This window comes from Saccopteryx bilineata, chromosome 7 (genome assembly GCF_036850765.1).
Source record: "Saccopteryx bilineata isolate mSacBil1 chromosome 7, mSacBil1_pri_phased_curated, whole genome shotgun sequence".
Taxonomy (NCBI): Eukaryota; Metazoa; Chordata; class Mammalia; order Chiroptera; family Emballonuridae; genus Saccopteryx; species Saccopteryx bilineata.
The window spans coordinates 18,431,222-18,450,206 of NC_089496.1; the positions used below are offsets into that span (position 1 = coordinate 18,431,222).

Consider the following 18,985-nt stretch of genomic DNA (forward strand, 5'->3'; position numbering starts at 1 on the left):
TAAACACAATTTTTTTTTTCAATTTTTTTTTTTTTTTTCATTTTTCTGAAGCTGGAAACAGGGAGAGACAGTCAGACAGACTCCCGCATGCGCCCCACCGGGATCCACCCGGCACGCCCACCAGGGGCGACTCTCTGCCTACCAGGGGGCGATGCTCTGCCCATCCTGGGTGTCGCCATGTTGCGACCAGAGCCACTCTAGCACCTGAGGCAGAGGCCACAGAGCCATCCCCAGCGCCCGGGCCATCTTTGCTCCAGTGGAGCCTTGGCTGCGGGAGGGGAAGAGAGAGACAGAGAGGAAGGCGCGGCGGAGGGGTGGAGAAGCAAATGGGCGCTTCTCCTGTGTGCCCTGGCCGGGAATCGAACCCGGGTCCTCTGCACGCTAGGCTGACGCTCTACCGCTGAGCCAACCGGCCAGGGCCTATTAAACACATTTTTAAAAAATACTGTTAGGCTCCAAATTTTAAGAAACCTTCAGAGTCTGTCCCTTCCCAAATGATTGCTTTTAATTTATCTGGGAAGTAATACATACTCATTATAGAAAAAAAATTTTCTTTATTTTTTCTTTTTATTTAGACAGTTAACTTTGACAGGGTGATATTAGTCAACCAGAGTACATAGATTTAGAGAAAACATCTCCACATCATTTGGACAGTCCATTATGCTGTATACCCATCACCCAAAGTCAAATCATCTTCTGTCACCCTATATTTTGTTTCTTTTTTTTTTTAAGTTTATTTATTTTCTACAGAGACAGAGTCAGAGAGAGGAATAGATAGGGACAAACAGACAGGAACGGAGAGAGATGAGAAGCATCAATCATCAGTTTTTCATTGTGACACCTTAGTTGTTCATTGATTGCTTTCTCATATGTGCCTTGACCGCGGCCCTTTAGCAGACCAAGTAACCCCTTGCTTGAGCCAGCGACCTTGGGTCCAAGCTGGTGAGCTTTTGCTCAAACCAGATGAGCTCACACTCAAACTGGCGACATCGGGGTCTTGAACCTGGGTCCTCCACATCCCAGTCTGACGCTCTATGCACTACACCACTGCCTGGTCAGGCTATTTTGTTTCTCTTTAAGCCCCTCTCGTTCTTCCCACCCCCTCTCCCTCTCCACCCTTCCCCTCCTCCTGATAACCATTGCTCTTTTGTCTGTGTCCATGAGTCTCAATTTTGTGTTCCACCTATGTATGGAATCATACAGTCCTTAGCTTTTTCTGATTTACTTATTTCACTCAGTATAATGTTGTCAGGGTCCATCCATGTTGTTGTAAATGATCCTATGTCATCATTTCTTATGGTTGAGTAATATTCCATTGTATATATGTACCACATCTTCTTTATCCAATCATCTATTGAAGGGCATTTTGGCTGTTTCCATGTCTTGGCCACCGTGAACAATGCTGCGATGAACATGGGGCTGCATGTGTCTTTTTGTACCCATGTTTTTGAGTTTTGGGGGTAGATACCCAGTAGAGGGATTGCTCGGTCATATGGTTATTCTATTCTTAATTTTTTGAGGAACCACCATACTTTCTTCCATAATGGTTATACTACTTTACATTCCCACCAACAGTGGATCAGGGTTCCTTTTTCTCCACAGCCTCTCCAACACTTGTTTTTACCTGTCTTGTTGATAATAGCTAATCTAACAGGTGTGAGGTGGTATCTCATTGTAGTTTTGATTTGCATTTCTCGAATAGCTAGTGATGATGAGCATTTTTTCATATATCTGTTGGCCATCTGTATTTCTTGTTGGGAGAAGTGTCTGTTCATGTCCTCTTCCCATTTTTTTTCATGAGACTAGTCTTTATAATATCATTAATTATAATTGCATAAGTTAGTGCTAAATATTTTAGAGTATTTCTTAAAAATCAAAGTAGAACATATTATTAACTTTATTTCTTTTTAAAATCTTGATCTCCCCAGTTCTGATAGTATCAGCAGCGATGAGGAAGAGCTGAGGACGCTGGGCAGCAGTGGCAGCGAGAGCAGCTCTCCCGAGAACGTTGGGCCTCCTTTCATCATGGATGAGAATAGTTGGTTCAACAAGTGTAAGAGGGTTAAGCAAAAGTATCAGCTAACCCTGGAACAGAAGGTATTGACCAGAGTCAAAAGTCCTATAATTTGGTTCTAGTTATTGCTTTCAGACTGTCAGTGCCAAAATATCTTGAGCTGAATGAAAGTATTGGCCCCTTACTACTGCCTTTTTGTTCTTGAATTGTCCTCTTGTTAATTAAAACCCAGGCAGCATTTTAGGAATGACTTTTGTTTGGTAAACTTTTTCTGATATTATGTTTTCATATAAAAATAAGCCATTATTTTTCTGTATGCAATTTTATTTATGTTTGAGATTTAGCCTCTATGATTAATTTTATAAAATAATATTTGGTTTGTGAAAAAGCAGTACTTGTCAAAGAAAGTTCCATATATGTCTTATTCTTCTGAAAGCATTTATTTTAGCAGCTCCTGTATATTAAGCACTGAAATTGGCAACGTAGAGTATATAACAAAGGAAAATAAACTCCATTATCTTGAGGAGCTGTAACCTCTTTTTTTTTTTTTACTGTATTCTCTATTTTCTCTTTTACATTTCCTTTCAAATTATCGCTATTCATAGATAATCTTATATAGGAAAAGCTTGATGGAATTAACAATAGAAGTATTAGAACAATAAAAATTTTGTTAACCAGTGTCACCCCAATAAATTCAATTAAAAAACTAATGAAATAGAAAAATCTTCTCAAGAATATTGTACTTATAAAAGCTTTAAGGCACAGAGAGGCAATATTAGGCATTAAAAGAGAATAGACAGCAAACTAAATGTAGCAGAGAATCCCCAGTAATTATAGGAGTATAATTTTAGCAATTTTATGTCAATACTTAGAAAATTTAGATAAAGGACTGTTATAAATAGTACTTCTTAAAACTGACCTGTAGGCATTTAAGGAATTTAATAAGTAATTTAAAATCTATCCCTTTCTCTCCCCAAAATCACCAGAATTGTTTGGTTTTGGAGGAAGACCCTACCAAAAGTTCAAAAGGCAGTACACAGTTCTCCCTTTTCCACAGGGATACAGTCCAGGACCCCCTGTGGATGCCCGAAACCGCGGATAATACCGAACCCTACATATACCATATTTTTTCCTATACATACGTATAATAAAGTTTAATTTATAAATTAGGCACAGTAAGAGGTTAAAACAATAACTAATAATGAAGTAGAACATCTACAACAGTATGCTTTAGTAAAAGCTAAGTAACTATGGCATTATTAAGTAAAATAACGATTGCTTGAACCCAAGCACTGCTGTACTGCCACAGTGGATCTGATAACGCAGATGGCTACTAAGTAACTAAGAGGAGGGTAGTGAATACAGTGTGGATACACTGGACTAAAGCGGCGTTTCATCTTTCAAGTGGGACAGAGTGGGTTGTCCAGAGATTTCCTCCCACTAGTCAGAATGGAATACAATTTAAAACTTATGAATTGTTTATTTCTGGAATTTTTTATTTAATATTTTCAGACTACAGTTAATAAGTAACTGAAACCATGGAAAGTGAAACCATGGATAAGCAGAGGACTACTGTATATACTGACTACTCCTGAGAATAGAGAAAGGACTATTTTTCAGTGAATTCTATTCAGTATAACTTTGGTACTAATATAAGTTCATGTGAATTAATATCAGGTGGGAATGTTTTATACAAAATAGTATAAAAATAGTAATATGAATGATTTGGCATTATCAAGTAAATTTAAAGCTGTGCATGGCCTGTGTCCAGTGTTTCCACTCCTAGTCAGATTTCCTAGAAATTCTTAGCTGTGTGTATCAGGTAACATACAGCTGAGTGTTACAGTAAAATTGTATATACTGTTATTAAGAAAAAGCTAAAAATAATCCAAGTGGCCGTTGACAGGAGAATGAGGAATAAACTGTAGTATTTATACAACAGAATAATATTCAGTATTGAGAATAACGCTCATCACTGTAGATGAAAAAGGAAGTTTCAAAAGAATATAGACAAACCCAACAAAACTAAACAATATATTGCTTAAGATACAATACCTTTTTGGTAAAGCTAGGAAGAAGAGCAAGAGGATGCTAAATCTCATGATATTGTTATCTTTGGAGAGGAAGCAGAGCGGTCTGATCAGGGGAGGCATTATAGGGGCTGCAAGGTTTTGATACTTATCTAGGTGGTGGATACATAAGTAGTATTTAATTACTAATGTTTATAAATATTTGTATATCATTTATATTAAGCTATATATATATGTAAAATATTTGTAAAAATCAATTTTATTTTTAATTTTTGAAATTTTATTATGGAAAAAACAAGTATTTGAGAACTGTCAGGGAAAAATCTGAAAAAGCTGTTTAATAAGGGGAGAGTTATACTAACATCTATTAACATGTATCAGCCAGCTAAAATAGTTAAAACAGCTTGTTAGTGACAAATGAATAAAATAACATAATGGAATAGAAGAATACTTTAAGGGGAAAAAAAGATTCTCATGTCCTGAGAGGAATTTGTAAGCCCATTGCAACTAAAAAGTAGGATGTCATGAGGTGGAACCATTGGAAAGCAGAGTAGAGCTACTGGAAATTAAAGTTAAGATTTCCCGAATTCATAAACTCAGTATAAGGGTTTTGAGGATAAATTCAATGCAGTCTTTCAGAAAGCAGAGCAAAAACAAAGAAACAGCAAATGAGCAAAGAGATAATAGAGGATCAGTCCAAGCAGTCTTGTATCTATCAGGTGTTTCCTAAATATAGGTAGGAATTACATATTGCATACAGTGTACCAGGTAACTTTCTACCTATACTGATTTGTTTAATCTTCCCAACGAGGCATACTTACTATTGTTCTCAATTTTTCAAATAATGAAACTACAGCACAGATTAAGTAACTTGTCTAAGGACAGAGTTTTTCAACTGCTGGTCTGAGGACCAGGGCCAATCTGCCAGAAATTTCTAGTAGATCCACAAAAGAGTTAACCACCCCAATGTTGAATGAAGATTATACAGCATGAAAGTTTTGGTGGGCCAGAGAAAGTCACTGTCCCAGGATGTACAACTGGTAACTACATAGTAGAACTGGACTGTATAGCACTAGGCAGCCCCTAAGCCCGAGGCCACACCAAAACAGTATACTGCTTCCCATGAATTTGTTAGTATCTGTTTTCAAAAACATAGTCACGTAGAGGCAGTTTATTAACAGGCCATTTTGTAAGTAAGTCTGTATTTTGAAACTAGGAGGCATGTGTTTTATCACTGTTGTAGATCTTATCAATATAATATTTTGACTAAGTTTTACCTTAAATTACAAACATTTTAATTAACTTAGAGAAGAGCTTTAACTAATAAACATATGTTAAATTTTTGTATTCAGTTAACACAATTATTTTATTACAATATACTGTATACCTGAGTAACACTTAAACTACTGAACATTTATCTCCAATATATATATCTTAGAATTTTGTTGTTGGCTGTATCTTGCTGATCTGTGCTTCCAGGGTTATCTTGAAGAACTCTTAAGACTTCGAGAGGACCAGCTGTCTGAATCTGTCTCCCAGAATAAAATACTACTACAAAGAATTGAAGATTCTGATCTGGCCCATAAATTGGAAAAGGAACAATTAGAATATATAATTGTGGAGCTTCAAGATCAGCTGTAAGTGAGATCCTTTTGGAAAAATGTTGGCGGTATGTTAATATAACAAAATGGCATGTTTTAACATAAGATTCAAATGCCAAGAAATCTGATTGCCTGCTATTAAGTTCTTTCTTACTTCTCTTTTTTAAGTTGACTTTTGTCTTTCTGGTAAGGATCCAATCCAGGATCATGTTTTAAATTTGGTTGTCAGCCTCTTCAGTCACTTTTAGAATAGTTTTTCAATGTCTGTCTCACATAAGATTGATATTTCTGAAGAATACAAGCTAGTAATTTTATAGACTGCCCTTTAGTTGTAGTTTGTTTGTTTTTCTGGGATTAGAATGAGCTCATCCACTTGTGGCTAGATTACAACATAAGTGGTGTGTCGTCAGAATATCACATCCAGAAGTACATAAAGTCTGTCGTTGGCCTTTGTAGTGATGTTAATTCTAATCATTTGGTTAAGATGTTTTTCTCTTCTGTATAATTATTGTTGTTCCTTTTGGAATGAACATAATTAAAAGGAGCCTAAGGAAATATAAAAAATGATTTTTTAAGTAAAAATATGTTATTAAGAAACATAAAAATTTCATGTTTTCTGGGAATTTGTATCTTGATAAAAAAGACATTGTTTCTTATATTTTTTCTAATATTTAAAAGTTTCCTATATTTTTTCTAATATTTGAGGATTTTGTATTATGGAGTATCACTCATTCAGGAGCAGATTAACACTTTCTGTAGCCCCTTCTTTTAGCAGGGAGAAAAAAATCAAGAGCCAAACAATAGAGATTTCTGGTTATTTCTTTGCATTTAAAAGATGAAGATAATTTAATTTTTCTTTCGCAAATAATCTGGGTAGTTTGTCTAAACTGTTTTAACTTAAAAATAATTATGAAATCAGTTTTTATATAATCAGAGAGATAGTTTTCCTTTCTATTGAGTTTATTGGGGTGATACTAGTTAGCAAAATTATATAGGTTTCCAGTTCACTATTCCACAACACATCACCTGTACACTGTATTATGTGTTCACCGCCTGAGGTCAAGTCTCTGTCCATCACCACCTCTCGTACACCCTCCTCCACCTCCCCTGACCTCGCCTTCCCCTAGCAGTCCTCCCAGTGTCGCCATGTCCGTGAGCTTTTCCCCATGCTTGTCCTTTTGTGCTCTATACTTCTACCCCTCCCATCCATCCCCAACAGCTGTCAGCCTGCTTTCTTGCTGTAAGTCTGGCTCTAGTTTGTTAGTTCAGCTTGTTAATTTGATTCCACGTATATGTGAAATCATATGGTACTTGTCTTTCTCTGACTGGCTTATTTCACCCAACATAATACTCAGTACTCTTAGGTCCATCCACGCTGTCACAAACGGTAAGATTTCCTGCTTTTTTATGGCTGAATAGTATTCCATTGTCTAATTGTATCACAGCTTTTTTATCCATTTATCTACTCATGGATGCTTGGGCTGCTTCCAGATCTTGGCTATTGTAAACAACACTGCAGTGAACATCGGGTGCATATATTCTTTTGAATCAGTGTTTCAGGTTTCTTCTGATAAATTCCCAGAAGTGGACTCACTGGGTCATAAAGGCAGGTCCATTTTTAATATTTTTGAGGTAACTTCTTACTGTTTTCCATAGTGGCTGCACCAGTCTCCACTCCCAGCAACTTTGCAGAATGGTTCACTTCTCCCCACATCCTTGCCAACACTTGCTGTTTGTTGATTAATAGATGATAGCCATTCTGACAGGTGTCAGGTGATATCTTATTGTGGTCTTAATTTGCATTTATCTTTCATATGTCTATTGGCCATCTGTATGCCCTTTTTGGAGAAGTGCGTATTCATGTCCTTTTCCTATTTTTAATTGGTGGGTTTTTTTGTATATGGTTTTATAAATTCTTTTTAAAGAACTGAAGAAATTTTTAAAAGTAAACAGACTTCAAGAAAACTGGTTTATTACTAAACAGATCTCAACTATTAACACCCAAGTTTTTAATATTAAATTTCTCAACAGACACATGTTAAACATTTTGATTAAAGGTCTCTCCTTCCTATACCCTTCCCACCTCAACTTCCAAAACATACTATTAGGGACGAGTATAATATTATGTGGGCAGAACTGTACAGATGACTGTTTTAACCTTGGGCATGGAGCTGCAGGCTTTTATTTAAACTTCAGAACTCTCTGTTCACCCCCTGCTAGTGATCCATTAGTTCCTGATCAATATGATTGATCAGGTACTGTCTGAAAGTTTCTGTTGGACCAAGGAGTGTTGTGCAGCAAGTGCTGATACACCCTCACTGTCGCCACAGGCATCTGGTTCAGTTTGTACAGTGGAGCTGTCTGGGGCTGGTGCCCTGCCTAAAGGTGGTAAGCCACCATCTTCTTCTCCTTGCCCAACGACTGCTTTCTGCCAGGCTCTCTCCACTGATTTGTAAATGAGCTGGAGTCTTCCAGGGAAGTGCTCGTATCAGGGGATGGAGTTGCTGGGCTTGTTAATTGACCATCTACTGATGTCAGGGGCCCTTACAGAAGAAGACGCTGGAGGCTGAACAGCAGCGCCACTCTGTGCGGACACACTGTGCACTCCATCCGCAGTGCTCTCTCCTGCAGGTTTACGACAGCAGCGCCACTCTGTGCGGACACACTGTGCACTCCATCCGCAGTGCTCTCTCCTGCAGGTTTACGACAGCAGCGCCACTCTGTGCGGACACACTGTGCACTCCATCCGCAGTGCTCTCTCCTGCAGGTTTACGGTATTAGCATCGCAGTCCAGCCTAGATCTGGCTACCCTCTGCTTTGGAATATCTGTTATATCCCTCTTCATCTTCCTGCTATGTCCATGTTCATCTTGCCTCTATTAACCATATTTTCAAGATCAGCAACATACAGAAACCAGCAATTAAAATTCCAGTGTTCTTTTTACCTTTAGAATTTATCAGGTTTCTTCTGATAAATTCCCAGAAGTGGACTCACTGGGTCATAAAGGCAGGTCCATTTTTAATATTTTTGAGATAACTCCTTACTGTTTTCCAGCTCTCTACTAATGTGTTCATCATACTGCCACTACACGTTTCTCCCTTCACAGTGCCAGGCGTGTTCACCGTTTCATTTCCCCCTTCACAGTGCCAGGCGTGTTCACCGTTTCATTTCCCCCTTCACAGTGCCAGGCGTGTTCACCGTTTCATTTCCCCCTTCACAGTGCCAGGCATGTTCACCGTTTCATTTCCCCCTTCACAGTGCCAGGCGTGTTCACCGTTTCATTTCCCCCTTCACAGTGCCAGGCGTGTTCACCGTTTCATTTCCCCCTCACAATGCCAGGCGTGTTCACCGTTTCATTTCCCCCTTCACAATGCCAAGTGTGTTCACCATTTCATTTCCCCTTCACAGTGCCAAGCGTGTTCACCGTTTCATTTCCCCTTTCACAATGCCAGGCGTGTTCACCGTTTCATTTCCCCCTTCACAATGCCAGGCGTGTTCACCGTTTCATTTCCCCCTTCACAGTGCCAAGCATGTTCACTATTTCCTTTTCTTGCTGCCTTGAGTTCTTCTGGTGGAAGTAAGATTGGCTTGTTAAGGAAACCCTTAGTAATTTCTTGTTGACAGAGGGCACATCACTTTCCAAGCCTCATGAAGTTCCCGTAACACACAGCAGAAAACATGCTTACTAGGCAGACTGACCGGGTGAACACACGTTTGCAGACAGCTGGCACATTCAGGGTCAGTTAGAGAAGGTGCAGTATTGAAGAGGTCTATTCCACTTTCCTGGGCGTAGGAAGCATGTTTGTGGAGTTATGAGCTTCAGCCATCATTTCTGTTAGGGACCCCACAGATGCATGTCACAAAAGCAAAACATTATCTTCACCACCCGCCAGCCAGTTTGCAGTCTTTTCTCTTCCACTGCTAGTTCATCCTGTGCGCTCAGGCCACAGCTGGGGCCTACTCGCAGTCTTTTCTCCTTGGCCTTGGGCCCGCAGCAGCCAGGGACATGTGCAGCCACCACGCGACTGCCCGTCAAGTCTCCCAGAACACTGAACAGAAGAGTATGGGCCATGTCTTCAGAATGTTCCCAATGGCTGTGTTACCAGAACCATATTTTAAGTGTAGCATATTTGGGGCATTTGTGCAGCTGTAGAGAGTAGACACTTTTTCCTATGTTGCTGAGATTTTATTTATTTCTTTTACCAATAATTAGGAAGGCCTGCATCAAAGCTGGTCACTGAAACTGCCTTTGTTAATCCTGAAAAGATAAAAGTGGCTTTGAGAAGATTAAATTTATAATGTATAAAGGAAAAGGTCAGAACAGGAGTATTAAGTGAAACAGACATGTAATCTTTTCTTCTATATTATCTTGATTATCCTTTCCTGAGTGATTTAAACCCTTTGTCACTTATTCTCTATATGGTTCTTAATGATGAGTGTGTTTTTGAATTACTAGTAAAGGATGCTTTATGTCTTTGCATACTCATATAATCTGAACATTTTGTATTTTTGGTAACAGAGTATAAGTGTGTTTATATATTGATGCTATACTTGATTAATTAAGGTCAAACTTTAATTAATTAATGTCTTAGAGCCTCTGTTTTCCTAATTGTAAAATGGAGATAATATTCACCTTGTGGATTTTATAACTATTAAATATATAGCTAGGATAAAAAAGGCATTCAAAAATTATTCCTCTGTTTTGGCTTATAGAAACCTTAAAATCTCCTTAATAAGTTCACTCAGAAAGATAAATAGTGAATTTAAAATGTTTTACCTTATTATGCCCAAAAGCTACAGATCAAACTGAGTTTGAACTTGATTGTATTATTCCTGAGTATCAAGAAACTAACTTTGAAATCTAAATGGAAGTTTCAAAATGGCAGTTGGATTAATATTTATAATCTTGGTATATAGACTTGTGTATACCATGTGTATGAGGGAGGTATACATGGTTACCTACTATGTAATGGTGCCACTTTTAACTGTAATTCTTTCCCTTCTTGATAACTGATACAATGGTAACGGGGTATTTTACTAGGCATTAATAAAGGTACATTTGAATGACTGGTGATGTTAATGATTCATGGAGTTTTTAAAAATTGAATAATTTACATCTCCAAAAACTATGTTTAGGAATAATGTTATTTCATTGGGAAATAAGACATTCAGATATTTTTTATTCTCATAGCTTTATTAAACTTTGTAGTATACTTTGATTTCATTTCACTTCTATAACTTTAACTGCATATTATTTAGATATTAAACTTTATTCAGTAAAATAAACAAGCTTAATGTATCAGTTATACTTTGACTCAAAATATGGAAATTTCCTCAGAATTGTGAAATGTCTTCTGTTTATGGCCTTTAAAAAACTTATTTTTACATTTATTTATGCTAGTTGATGGGAAAACTTCATTTTTTAAATTTAGTTTTATCCAGCAATTATTTATTTATTTATTTATTTATTTATTTTTTTATTTTATAATTTTATTTTTTTAATGGGGTGACATCAATAAATCAGGATACATATATTCAAAGATAACAAGTCCAGGTTATCTTGTCGTTCAATTATGTTGCATACCCACCACCCAAAGTCAGATTGTCCTCTGTCACCTTCTATCTTGTTTTCTTTGTGCCCCTCCCACCCCCTATCCCTCTCCCATTCCCCCCTCCCCCCCCGTAACCACCACACTCTTATCAATGTCTCTTAGTTTCACTATTATGTCCCACCTACGTATGGAATAATACAGTTCCTGTTTTTTTCTGATTTACTTATTTCGCTTTGTATCATGTTATCAAGATCCCACCATTTTGCTGTAAATGTTCCGATGTCATCATTTCTTATGGCTGAGTAGTATTCCATAGTGTATATGTGCCACATCTTCTTTATCCAGTCATCTATTGATGGGCTTTTTGGTTGTTTCCATGTCCTGGCCACTGTGAACAATGCTGCAATAAACATGGGCTGCATGTGTCTTTACGTATCAATGTTTCTGAGTTTTGGGGATATATACCCAGTAGAGGGATTGCTGGGTCATAAGGTAGTTCTATTTTCAGTTTTTTGAGGAACCACCATACTTTCTTCCATAATGGTTGTACTACTTTACATTCCCACCAACAGTGAATGAGGGTTCCTTTTTCTCCACAGCCTCTCCAACATTTTATTCAGCAATTATTTAAATGTGTACTTTTGTACCTGAGAGTAACTGCAAGTACAAATTGATGTGAACAGAGTGACATCTGTTACATTGTTAATTTGAAGAGTGCCGTGTGTGGGAGGGCAGCTGTGTTCTCACGCAGGTTTATACCTTCGGATGGATCTACCTCAGGAATCTGCAGCCTCAGAACAGCATGCAAAAGCTAAACACCTTTGTCTTGATTAACAACAGCAAGAAAATATGTAATAAGGCATTCTCATACTTAGCATTTTTCTAATTCAAATCATGAATTTTCCTGTTCATGATTTGAAAGGTTGTAGAGATAATAACATCTCATATATAATTCCCTAGTGAAGGAATGGAAGGGTCTAAATCAGGGGACCCCAAACTACAGCCTGCAGGCCGTATGCGGCCCCCTGAGGCCATTTATCTGGCCCCACCGCACTTCCTTCCAGTAGGGGCACCTCTTTCATTGGTGGTCAGTGAGAGGAGCATAGTTCCCATTGAAATACTGGTCAATTTGTTGATTTAAATTTACTTGTTCTTTATTTTAAATATTGTATTTGTTCCCGTTTTGTTTTTTTACTTTAAAATAAGATATGTGCAGTGTGCATAGGGATTAGTTTTTTTTATAGTCCGGCCCTCCAACGGTCTGAGGGACAGTGAACTGGCCCCCTGTGTAAAAAGTTTGGGGACTCCTAGTCTAAATAGTAGATAGAAGTGAAGAATCATGCATTGCTACAACTAGGCCATGTTACCGTTCAGCAGTCAGGTGGGAATATTTCATGGTAAATAGTGATGTTGTGATCTATCCAGCTGCATATATATACATATATACACATACACACACACACACACACACACACACACACACACACACACACACCATACTCCCCCATGTATAAGTCGCTCCTTTTTTTGAAAAGTTTGGGGTCTAAAAACTGGGTGCGTCTTGTACAGTGGTTGTGGCATTTCAAACGCCATAGATGGAACTGAGGACGAGGCAATATATGAAGACAGTGATTCATCATCAGACACAGATGAGGACAAGCTCATGGATGGGAGTTTTTTTTTTTTTTTTTTTTTCATTTTTCTGAAGCTGGAAACAGGGAGAGACAGTCAGACAGACTCCCACATGCGCCCGACCGGGATCCACCCGGCACGCCCACCGGGGGCGGTGCTCTGCCCCCCAGGGGGGGAGGGAGTTTTGACAGTGATGAGGAGTTGTATGAATTTTATGATGAATAAAACGAGTTCAATAACGTTATGTAATACATTTTTTATCAAATTTTAGACCCCAATATTAAGGTGTGTCTTATATGTGGGAGCATCTTATACATGGGGAAATGTGTGTGTGTGTGTATGATATATGCAGGTGACAGTTATTAAAATATTAATTATGCTAATATATGTTACATACTCTGTTACAAGTAGAAAATTTCAATGAAATGCACCAGAAGAGAAAAGGACCAGTACCAGATAGTTAGCTAGAACTGTGTCTGTTGTGCTTTCTTAGTGTTCCTGGGAAATGACATATTACAACAGGAATGGGTATTAATTTGATAAGGCTGTCATTTCATTCCCTTTAGTCATGAATTCTGATTAAAACTGCTGGCTGATTCTCCTCCAGAGCAGATGTCTTTATATGAGAGATGGGCCGAGCAGTAGTTGGGACTACAATACACTATTTCATAGAAAAGAAATGACTCTAGAACAGAAGAAAGACTTACTTTGGACATCCTTTTATAGTAAATGTTTTACCTTGAGTACATGAGAAAAGGAAGCCTCCCTAAATTATAATTTATAAATAACACAATATCAATGTTTTATATAAATATTATTTATTTCCATTTTTTAGCATTTAGTTGATATTTATAAATTTTAAAATAGCACTTAGTTTCTGAAGCTGTATTGAATTTTTAATTAAGAAATTTTGAAGTGTACACAAAAGAAAGAATTGTACAGTAAACCTCTGATTACTAATTGCCGAGATTGAACAGTTAGTTAGCAGGAGTTTGGCACATTTGCTTTATCTCTTTTTATTTTCCTTCCTTCCTTCCTTCCTTCCTTCCTTCCTTCCTTCCTTCCTCCCTCCCTCCCTCCCTCCCTCCCTCCCTCCCTCCCTCCTTCCCTCCTTCCCTCTTTCTTTCTTTTTCTTTCTCTCTTTTTTTTCCTCTCTATTTCTTTCTTTTGCTACATTATTTTGAAGCAAACTATATTGATTTATACATACTTCTTTCCACTTCTCTATAATATATGGGCACTTTTTCACTAAATTTCATAATCACATCTAATAAATTAAGAATAATTCTTTTTATCATCTAATGCTTATTCATACCAAATTTTCCCAATTGTCAAAAAAAATTTTTTTGTAGCTGAGATTTTCAAATCAGGATTCAAAGTCATATCTTACAGATAGTTATGCCCCTTCAATATTAATTTTTAGCAGATTCCCTTACTTTAACTTTTTCCTGTCATTGTCTATTTGCAGACTTTTCTTACAGAACCTCCAGCATTCTGGATTGGTTCTTTGTGGTTCGTTTAATTTATTCTTCTATACCTGTGCTGGCCAATACATTAGCCATTACTCACATGTGGCTCTTGAGCCCTCAAAATGTGCTGTAAGGATAAAATCCAAACCCAGTGGGATGAAATAAAAAATGTAAAATATCTCAATAACTTTTTATGTGGACTGCACATTAAAGTGATAATGTTTTGGATATATTGGGTTAAATAAGTACATTATTACAATTAATTTCACCTGTTTTTTAATATTGCTACAAGAAAAAATTTAAACTGCATGTGTGGCTCTTCTTGTGTTTATGTGGGGTGGCTGTATCCTTTCTACTAGAAGCGGACCAATATATTAGTATCATCTGGAAACAGAATCTCAGGCCCCTCCCTGACCTACTGGGTCAGAATTTGTGTTATAACCAGATGCACAGAGGATTAATTGACCCATTAGAGTCTGAGAATCACTGTTCTTTGCTGTATGTCCTGTAAAGTGTACCCTAACTCTGGAAGAGTGCTTCTCAGTCTTAGTTGTACATTTAGAATCACTCAGGGAGCTTTTTTTTTTGAAAAATGAGGATGTCTGCCCTGGTTGATAGGCTCAGTGGTAGCGTGTCGGCCTGGCGTGTGGAAGTCCTGGGTTCAATTCCAAGCCAGGGCTCATAAAAGTGCCCATCCTCTTCTCCACCCCTCCCCTCCTCCTTTCTCTTTGTCTCTCTCTTTCCTTCCCGCAGTAACAGCTCTATTGGAGCAAAGTTGGCCCAGGCACTGAGGATGGCTCTGTGGCCTCCGCCTCAGGCACTAGAATGGCTCTGATTGTGACAGAACAACCCAGATGGACAGAGCATCGCCCCCTAGTGGGCATGCTGGGTGGGCACATGTGGGAGTCTGTCTGCCTCCCCGCTTCTCACTTCAGAAAAATACCAAAAAAAAAAATAAAAAATAAAAAAAAAAGGATGCCAGACTGAGCCTTACCCTGAAAGATGTTGATTTTAGTGGTCTATGGTGGGAACCAGGCAAATACATGTTTAAAAAGCATCCCAAATATTTCTGGTTTGCAACTATGAAAACCACTGCGTTCAGGTGCTGGGTTAAATCTGCATTTAACTTTCATGACAAGAAATTTTCACAGGTGGTGCTGTATACTTCATATTGGGGAGCAAACTGGTTGTTCCACTTTTAGCAATCTGAGGATTGCACAGTGGGTTAAGGTGGTGACAGCCTCATTTCTCTTTTGTAAAAGTCCCCATTAGCCTTTCACCTAGTGGCTTGAATGATGGGTAGGCATTATCTGGAGCAATTGATCCATTAAGGTTTCCTAATTGTTACTCCTTCCATGATTGTTGGCTTAAATTATTTACAAAGAAGAAAAGGACTTTTCCTCATTAGTTAAAGCTATATGGTGGTTACCATTCAGGTCTTACAGGATATTATTATTTTTCAGAATGAGATGCCAGTACTGAGTAACCAAAGAGATAAAGATTTCATTTTGCTTTCTCTTATTTTTGAGAATTTAATGAACTTTTTATATATAATATCTCTTATAATGTAAATTAGCTCATACAAGATTCATAAATGAGGTGATGACGTCAGCATAATAAAGAAATCACCTTGTCATAGCTGATTTTTCCTGGAGGTTTCTCGTGGAAGCAACAGCCAATACAAGATACGCTAATGCAGGCAAATACTGCAAGCCACCAGAAGATGGCGATCTCTCCCTGTACATAATACTCTCACCTTGTATCTCTCTGGTATGGTTGAGTACTTGGAGCTGGAGGTGCTTGTGCATTTTGTCCTTACCTCCGTGAGAAGCCTCAAACCTCAGCATCCTCAACCCTTCCTTACACCCTCTTTCATCTAGTGGCTTTTCCTCTGTTGTTATCGTTAAAGCTGTAAAGTTACTGTAATATTTCTTAATAGGAATTTAATAAATATTTTTATTTGGTTGAAATTTTATTAGCATTGTTACTGTTTTTCTTAGTGTTCTGGTAAAACTTCAAATAGGTCTTGAGTTGTCAGCTCCCAACCCTCTTCTCCCCGAAAGGCCAGTTATTGTCGGTGTGTTCTTGCAGAACACTGTAGTCTTTTGTTTCTATATTATAGCACAAATGCTTATGTTCAGTGTGTTTCTATCACATTTTTTATTCTTTGTGATGCTCAAATTGTCCCACATTTGTCCAATTAGTTATATTAATGTTTGAGTGCTTCTGACATGGTCCATTTGTCTTTTAAGTTCTAAATTCCCATTAATATTTCTTTCTTTTCAAAGAATACTATCAAGTTAAGTTCTTTGTGCAATCAGGATTGAAAACCACTGCTGTTCTGAGAGACTTGGTTAGATTTGGGTTTAACTTTTTGGGCAGGACTATTTCATAGGTAAATAATTTATAAATAGGCTATCTGGCTCCATTTTAGGCTATTTCCAAATGTTTTATTTGAAGGAAATAATTATAATTAACATAAAGGTACTCTTCATTCCATGATGTGCCTAAAATTTATAGAAACAAAAGCACACAAATAAAGAATATTTCTATATTAACATTATGAAGAAGTTAGGGTATTCACAGGCTGTACAAGCATTTTCCAGCTCTGGAAAGCTTTAAATGAATAAAGAAAAGTAAATTCTCATCACTTCTTTTGGTATTAGATAGCTTTTGTAACCTCTCATTCATTTGGCGAATAATTTTTGAGAATGTATGAAGGTCCGTTCTAGATGCTGGTGACTCAGGAATAAATAAAACATAGTCTGCCATTACAGAGCTTTTGTGGATGGGAGGCAGAGACTGGTTAAACAGATAGCATGGGTGATAGTTCTGTTCTCTTCCAAAGTAGTAAGAGAAGCTGGAGGGCGGTGACTCTGTTATTCTGTGTTTCTAAGTGAGTCGGGGGGTGGAGTGTATACAATACCTTGTATTTGGTAGTTTTCCCTTTTTTGACGTAAGTATTCTACCTAGGCATTCTATCTGTTAGCATAAACACCTACATTACTATAATCATGATATAGTAAATACTTAATTTTCCTGAGGTTTATAGCCTATGATTTTCTCAATGTTCTGTGTCGTAAATAGCACTGGAATACATCATAAGAAAAACATCATGTCAGACAATTAGTAATAAATGGGAAATAACCAAGGTTTGCTGCAATGGTGTTACGCATTTGTTAGACCCACTCTCAGAACTTACCTGATAGCCATAGTCTTGAAATGTATTGCCTTACCAAAATTGCTTTGTATCATGGACTTTTGGAGTGGCTTCGTAATTCCTGGGATCACAGGTAGTCAATTCTTGAGTGTCATGGGTTGTACATCTTATATACATGTATATCCAGCAGCCAAAAGGATACCTTTATCGTGAACATCAGCACAGCCTCTGAAACGAGAAAGAACAAAGGAAAGGAGAGAGGAGAGTCCTAAGTTTGGAGACTCAAGATAAACAGAACAAAATAATACCTTTGGATTGGTTCAATACTGGTATCACAATGTAGAGTACAGAATTCTAAATCTTTTCAGAGAGCTTTTAAGTGAGAGTAGACTTGAGCCTAATCTCTGAATGGAAGAGACCAAGCTCTGGAAATCTCTCTTTTTCTCTCTCCTTTAAAATAATGAATATACTACATTTGAATCCATGTTAACACAATAAGTTAAAATTTTTAATAGAAAAAAGAATCTTAAAAAATAAAACATAAAATAATGAGTGTACTATTCAGTGCTCAAAAGAATGTAGGATCTCAGTTTTGAAGCCAGCGTTTGGTGTATTTACAGGGGATCTGTTTAAGGATTTGGGGAATAGAAGTTGAGGGTGTCATTGGGACCACCAACATTCAAGGACTAAATGGAGGAAGGGACCTCTGCTGAAAGACCCCAAGAAGGAACATCCAGAGAAATATGTAGTGTTGTTACTGTTTCAAAGACAAAAAAATTATAGTAGATTCACCTAGAGAGCATTAAAAAAATACTACTGCTTAGGCCCCACCATCATAGAACCTCATTTTATTTATCTGAGGTGACACTTGAGTATCAATATTTTTTAAATGCTTTCCCAGTTATTTATATAGTCAAGATAGAGAATCGCTAGAGTAAAAGTTTGTTACGATGTTTAGCAAAGCAAAGTGATGTTTATTATGCTCTTAACAGCAATTTCATTGCTTCCCTCAAACATTAAAGGTACTTAGATGTTTTATTTTAAGTAAGAAAGTTGCAGTGGAATTTAAGTGTTTTTTTTTTCTTGGTTTTTTTTTTTTTTTTGTATTTTTCTGAAGCTGGAAATGGGGAGAGACAGTCAGACAGACTCCTGCATACGCCCGACCGGGATCCACCCGGCATGCCCACCAGGAGCGAAGCTCTGCCCACCAGGGAGCGATGCTCTGCCCCTCCGGGGCGTCGCTCTGCCGCGACCAGAGCCACTCTAGCGCCTGGGGCAGAGGCCAAGGAACCATCCCCAGCGCCCGGGCCATCTTTGCTCCAATGGAGCCTTGGCTGCGGGAGGGGAAGAGAGAGAGAGGAAGGAGGGGGGGGGTGGAGAAGCAAATGGGCGCTTCTCCTGTGTGCCCTGGCCGGGAATCGAACCTGGGTCCCCCGCACTCCAGACTGACGCTCTACCGCTGAGCCAACTGGCCAGGGCCGTAATTTAAGTTTTAATGATATTGAAGTAGAGATATTCTGTATTTGC

At 38.0% G+C, this 18,985-nt stretch overlaps 1 protein-coding gene and 1 pseudogene across 5 annotated transcripts in view; one reads left to right on the forward strand and one right to left on the reverse strand.

The window, feature by feature from the left end:
- RUNDC3B (RUN domain containing 3B) overlaps positions 1 to 18,985 on the forward strand; it is a 165,671-nt gene that overhangs the window by 112,137 nt on the left and 34,549 nt on the right. For all 5 annotated transcript variants that reach the window (XM_066240198.1, XM_066240199.1, XM_066240196.1 and 2 more), the window contains 2 exons: positions 1,929 to 2,097; positions 5,524 to 5,681. In XM_066240198.1, coding sequence (XP_066096295.1) covers positions 1,929 to 2,097; positions 5,524 to 5,681 — 327 coding nt within the window. The remainder of the gene's footprint in view (positions 1 to 1,928; positions 2,098 to 5,523; positions 5,682 to 18,985) is intronic.
- On the reverse strand, positions 7,897 to 9,717 carry LOC136310644 (E3 ubiquitin-protein ligase RNF146-B-like; annotated as a pseudogene).